This window comes from Aegilops tauschii, chromosome 4 (genome assembly GCF_002575655.3).
Source record: "Aegilops tauschii subsp. strangulata cultivar AL8/78 chromosome 4, Aet v6.0, whole genome shotgun sequence".
NCBI classification, from domain to species: domain Eukaryota; kingdom Viridiplantae; phylum Streptophyta; class Magnoliopsida; order Poales; family Poaceae; genus Aegilops; species Aegilops tauschii.
The window spans coordinates 384,954,434-384,960,747 of NC_053038.3; the positions used below are offsets into that span (position 1 = coordinate 384,954,434).

Here is a 6,314-nt window from a genome sequence, read left to right on the forward strand (position 1 = left end):
ATCGGATTGAATACTTTTATGGATTTGAGAACACTTGATATATGTCTCGCAATTGAATACTCGTGGTGAGAATGGGGTATCATATTGATTCACTTGATATATGTTTTGGCACTCAACTCGCGGATTCCCGAGGTGACATTGGGGTAATCTATGCATAAGGGTTGATGCACGTTCTTGTCTTTGTTTCTCCGGTAGAAATCTTGGGGCACTCTTTGAAGTTCTTTGTGTTGGATTGAGTATTATGAATATGAATTTGCGTTGGTGTTATTTTAGTATGAACTCTAGGATAGATAGAACGGAAAGAATAGCTTTATGTTATTTTAGTACGAACTCTTGAATAGATCGAACAGAAAGAATAGCTTTGAGGTGGTTTCGTACCCTACAAACAATTTATTCTTATGTTCTCCGGTAGATAGGAACTTTGGAGTGATTCTTCATCGCACTTTGAGGGATGTTTATATGATCCAATTATATTAGCATTGTTGAGAGATTGCACTAGTGAAAGTACGGACCCTAGGCCTCATTTTAAAGCATTGCAATACCGTTTTTGTGCCCGTTTACTATTTGCTACCTTGCTGTTTTTATTTATTCAGATTATAAAAATTTATTTCTACCATCAATATTACACTTTTATCACCATCTCTTCGCTGAACTAGTGCACCTATACAATTTGCCATTGTATTGGGTGTGTTGGGGACACAAGAGATTTCTTGTATTTGGTTGCAGGGTCGTTTGAGAGAGACTATCTTCATCCTACGCCTCACATGGATTGATAAACCTTAGGTCATCCACTTGAGGGAAAATTGCTACTGTCGTACAAAACTCTGCGCTTGGAGGCCCAACACGTGTCTATAAGAATAAAGTTGCGTAGTAGACATCAATAGGTATTCTATTTACCGGTCTCATGGTGTTAGTTGAGAGACCGGGTATTGGATCGATAGCCGTACTATCAAGGGGCTCTCTCTAGTGAGTAGCTTGATCAGATCATTTGTAGAGAGCTCAAACCATTGCATCCTTGGCACCATCTTTCTTGGTTCTTATTTGGCTTTTCTCTATGTGAGGTTTCAGAGTTGGTGTTCGTCTTTTTGTCAAACTCAAGCTCATCAAAAACGGAGTTCACATGTATCTTCTATTGCGTTTTTGATGTTGGAGTTTTAGTCGGTTCATATGTTGGGAAGGTCCTCTTCCTTATCCTATTTGGCATCTATTATCCATCACTAGTTTTTAATATATCACGTCTCTGTTCGATAATAATTATCGTCATCTATCCAACAAGTTTGAGTTTGCTGATTTCGGAGCCCGTATGCAAGAGTTATCACAGTTTCGGTCTTAATTATTTCTTCTGTTTTGCTTGGGCGTTTTTGCAGCATCCAAGCGGTAGTACCGCATGGTACCACGGTAGTACCGTGTGGTACCACGGTACTACCGCTTCATGCGGTACTCCCGTTGTGGTCTACCGCAGCTACTTCCCCTTGGGCAAATGCTTCTGGAACTCATCACGAATTTCATGGTAGTAGAGTGGTAGTACCGCTCTGGCAGAACTACCGCCCTTGTTTTTCTGTCTCGTTGGGTTGCTTTGACCATGCTAAGCAGTAGTACCACTGCCCCAAGCAGTAGTACCGCTTGAGCACGACCAGTGGGCATAATGGTTGGATTTGGGGGGACCTATTTAAGAGGGTCTTCTTCCCTAATGGTTCTTATCCTTTGAACTCGTGTTTGCCCTCCATTGTTGACCTTCTTTGAGCTTGCTATCTCTCAATCCCTCCAATGATTCTTGCTAGTTCTTGAGAAAGTGAGGGGGAGATCTAGATCTACATTTCCACCAATCACTTTCTCCTCTATGTGAGGGGAACCCCTTGGATCTAGATCTTAGAGTTCTTTGTGTTCTCTTCTTCGTTCTTCCTCTCATTTTCCTCCATAGCATTAGTTGTCGTGGTGCGATTTAGGAGAGAAGGACTTGGGCACCCCGTGTGCCCTTGCAATTGCATTTGCTGCATAGGTTTGAGTTCTCCATGATGACACGTGGAAGTGAAGTTTGAGTAGCTTATTTATCGGGGGGATGAACCCCGGGCAGGCAACGGACCCGGATCCTTTTCAAAAATTTCAGGGCCGGCATCGCCCCTCAATCCGGCTCGTACTTGGCCGGGTTCCTCAACCCCGACAAGACTGCAACACGGCCAAGTCTGCTAGCGCATACTGGCCGAACCCGACAAACCAAAGCTTCTCCAACAAGCCAGCACCCTCATGGCGTGTTCTTCAACCCGGCCAAGGGCCAGCTCCCTTCCCATCCAAGGTGTACGACGGAACAAGTCTTCGTAGAGGGGACGAGCATGGCTACAGTGGCCCACCAACTCCGCTGACCGGCAGGAGCGTGGCTACAGTGGCCCACCTCCTCTGCTGACTAAGGCCGGCGTGGCAACAGTGCGCCCCTCGTCCTGCTGACGCAAGCCGATGGCGACTAGGCGGGGCGCCACTATAGCCAGGCTGGCCCAACCACTCCATGACGCGCGACAAAACGGAGAACAGTGCCCCCTGGCGCACGGGGCCCGTGCCCGGAGAACCTAGCGAATCCTGGTACCCGGCGGGTCTCAGCTCCGGCTTCCCAGACGCTGACAACCCGACCCCATGGCTTTGTAACTTTACCATTGTAACCCTAGGGGGTTGACCTATAAAACCCCTAAGGAGGCCTCCATATGCAGCCACGTCGATCACCAGTAGAATACACACATACACAAGGAGAAGGAGCAGCCTAAGCCTTGGCATGTCTTCCTTCCTCCCCCAAACAGCTCTAGGAGCAACTTTGTACTACCACACATATAAACCACTATCGGCAGGACTAGGGGTGTTCTCTCTTTGAAGAGCCCCGAACCTGGGTATGTCTTGCGTCCCGCGCTCGCTCATGCCGACCTGGCCTCTGGAACCCACAGGCGCCCTCGAGCCTGTCCCTCTCTTTAGCCATCCTTTGGCATCTGCCGTGCGCCCACCACGACAGTTGGCGCCCACCATGGGGCAGCTCGAGGTCCTGGCCGGAGACATGTTCCAGACGGGGCGCTTCCCTGATTCCGGTGAGCCCGCCGAGCGCTGCGCGTTCCCCGAGCCCGTCGCACTCATAGCCGACATCATCGACGCGCTCACCGCCTCCTTCGCCGTGCTGCGCATCTCCGACGCGCCCGCGGCCGATGAGTACCCCAGCGGGGTGCTCAACATTTCCGACTCACCTGTCCCCCTCGGCGACGAGGCTTCCGCCGGGGTGGCAGATCTCTGTGTCTGGGTGGAGGTGTTCGCCACCGACACCGGCTCCACCTCGTCCAGTGCTGTGAGGAAGGCCGTCGAGGCCAAGGCCGCAGTGGATCGCGCGAACACGCCCAACCCGTTGCTCACCACGATGCAGAACCTCTGTGTCCCCATCAGCATCGACGTCAACGCCACCAACACCGCCGAGGCCTTGGCTCAGCTCGAGGAGGAGCGCAAGCGCCTACTGGACGTGTCTGAGACGCTCGCTGCCACACAACGTCGTCTGGATTCCGCTCAGCGGGAGCGCGACTCCGTGTACGGCTTCACGCCAACCACCGCCGAGCCCAGTCGGGTTGCCGAGGTACGGGCCCGTGGCAGCACCATCGGCCGTGCCCTTGGCGCGGTCCCAACCGTCTAGAACACCCCTCCCAAGAACATGCGCGCGACACAGGCAGCCGCGCCCGTCTGCCTTCAGTCGCCCGGCTCCCCGTGGGATGGATGAGGCCGGGCCACGGGGAGCCGGGTCGACTGAAGGCGGACGGGCGCGGCGGCTGGATTGCGGGGGACAGAAGGCGGACAGGCTTGCGTCCGGGCCAGAACACGGCGTCCTCGCCGCCCGACAAAGCTCATTCCGCCGCATCCGGACCCAGCGCAACCGCGCCCCAACGGCCAGCGCTCCGGAAGACCGGCACCGCCAAGATCCTCCCCCGCAATCCAGCCGCCGCGCCCGTCCGCCTTCAGTCGACCCGGCTCCCCGTGGCCCGGACGCAAGCTGGCTAGGCCCGCGTGCCATTGACAATGCCGACGCTCGCCATCGCCTCGACCAGCTCGCTCTCTGCTTGGAACTATAGGAATACAACGTTGTTGGGCCGGCTTGTTTCGGCCCACGCATCCGGGATGAGCCCTTGCACAAAGGGTTCACGCTCCCCCGCGACACCCCCAAGTACGACGGCACCGTCAAGCCGGAGGACTGGCCCATCGACTACACCACCGCCATCGGCATGCGGGCGGCAATCGCTGCCTTGCCGTGCGCTACGCCCCGCTCATGCTCCAGGGTTCAGCCCGCACGTGGATGAACAGCCTACCTGCCGGTAGCATCAACGCGTGGGTGGACTTCGAGCAGGCCTTCGTATGCAACTTCATCGGCACCTACAAGCATCCCGGCCGGCCCAGTTAGCTCGCCATGTGCGTGTAGGGGCCGGCGGAAACCGTCCGCGAGTACCTCGCGCGCTGGACCGAGCTCTGTAACAGCTGCGAAGGCGTCCACGAGGTCCAGACCATCCAGTACTTCACTAGCGGTTGCCGGGATGGCACCCTCCTCAAGCACAAGCTCCTACGCTCCGAGTCGATCACCATGGCCGTGCTCATGGTCATCACGGACAAGTACGCCAACACCGACTCCGCCATGAAGATCCAGGTGGTGCTGGACGAAGCCGGCAAGGTGAAGCCAGCACCACCCCCAAGTCGGCTGGCGAGAGCAGCCGCCAGTAGAACAACCAGCAGAACAACAAGCACAGGGCCGACCGGCCGGCCCAGTGCTACGACAACCACCTCATCGTGGCCGCCGAGCAGGCGCCCGCAACCGAGCCGGCCGCCGAACACCGGCAAGCCAGCAAGACGGCATGGCAACCCGCCATGAGCTTCGAGGAGATGCTCGACGCTCCCTACAAGCACCACAGAGGCACAAGGCCGTCCACGCACACGCTCCTGCAGTGCGCCATCACCAAGTGCATCATGAGGAGCGACATCCCGCCACCTCCAGCTCTGGCTCCAGGAGCAGGGCCGCCGGCTCCGCCTCCTCCGCCTCGCCCCTGGCCAACGGCGGGATGCACGATGATGTCTACCCCAACTAGAACGCAAGCTATGTCATCTTCACTAGCCTTGGCGACGACAAGCGTAGCGAGCGCCTGCTCCGGCAGGAGGTGAACACCGTCGTCCCGGCCGTGCCGGAATACATGCACTGGTCGGAGCGTCCGATCAGCTGGACCCGGGAGGACCACCCGGCCGTCATGCCGAACCCGGCTGGCTACGCCCTCGTCCTTGACCCCACCATCATCGCAACCCGGCGCACCTGCAAGTTCTCGTGAGTCCTCATTGTTGGCGGCAGCAGCATCAACATCCTCTACCGCGACACCATGACCAAGCTTGGTCTCGAGGCCAAGGTCTAGAACCATCCCAGGCGATCTTTCACAGCATCGTGCCAGGCCTCTCCTGCTCCCCCATTGGCCGGGGCCAGCTCGACGTCCTGTTCAGCACAAGTGACCACTTTCGGCGCGAGCCGATCTAGTTCAAGGTGGTGGACCTGTCCAGCGCGTACCACGCGCCGCTAGGCCGGCCTGCGCTCACCAAGTTCATGGCAGTTCCCCACTACGCCTACCTGAAGATGAAGTTGCTGGGTCCTAAGGGCCTCATCATCGTCGTCGGTGACTACTGCAAGTCCCTAGAGTGCGCTCAAGCCGGCGCCAAGCTGGCCGAATCGCTGGTAATAGCCGAGGAGCAGCGCCAGCTCGACCGGATTGTCGCGCTAGCCAATGAGACGCCAGCTGTGCCGGCTTTGGCCAAGGAGCCGGCTGGCGAGGCTTCGTTCCAGCCGTCCAAGGAGACCAAGAAGGTCAAGCTGAAACCGGAAGACCCTAGTTGCAGCAAGTACGTCATCGTGGGCACCCGTCTCGACAATAAATAGGAAGGTGAGCTCGTCGACTTCCTCCTTGAGAATCGGGATATCTTTGCATGGACCCCAAAGGACATGCCGGGAATTCCGAGGAAGTACGCCGAGCACAAACTTCACGTCCACAAGGACGCCAAGCCTGTCCGTCAACCCCTACGTCGCTTTTCAGAAGAGAAGAGAAGAACCATCGGTGAAGAGGTCGCCAAGCTACTCGTGGTCGGCTTCATCATAGAAGTGTTCCACCCCGAGTGGCTGGCCAACCCGGTCCTCGTCCTGAAGAAGAACAACACCTGGCGCATGTGCATAGACTACACCAACCTGAACAAGGCTTGCCCCAAGGATCCTTTCGCCCTACCGCAGATCGATCAAGTCATCGACTCCACCGTCGGCTGCGAGCTCCTGTCCTTCCTGG

The 6,314-nt window shown here is 56.3% G+C and overlaps 1 protein-coding gene across 1 annotated transcript; it reads left to right on the forward strand.

Moving 5' to 3' along the window:
- Positions 1 to 5,587: 5,587 nt before the first annotated feature.
- LOC109766567 (uncharacterized) lies at positions 5,588 to 5,917 on the forward strand. The gene has a single exon (XM_020325351.1). It carries the CDS (start codon positions 5,588 to 5,590, stop codon positions 5,915 to 5,917), a length of 330 nt encoding a protein of 109 aa, XP_020180940.1.
- The last annotated feature ends 397 nt before the right edge of the window (positions 5,918 to 6,314 follow it).

Coding starts and splice junctions, on each gene's coding strand:
- LOC109766567 (XM_020325351.1), top strand. CDS start 5,588: ATGGCAGTTCCCCACTACGCCTACCTGAAGATGAAGTTGCTGGGTCCT.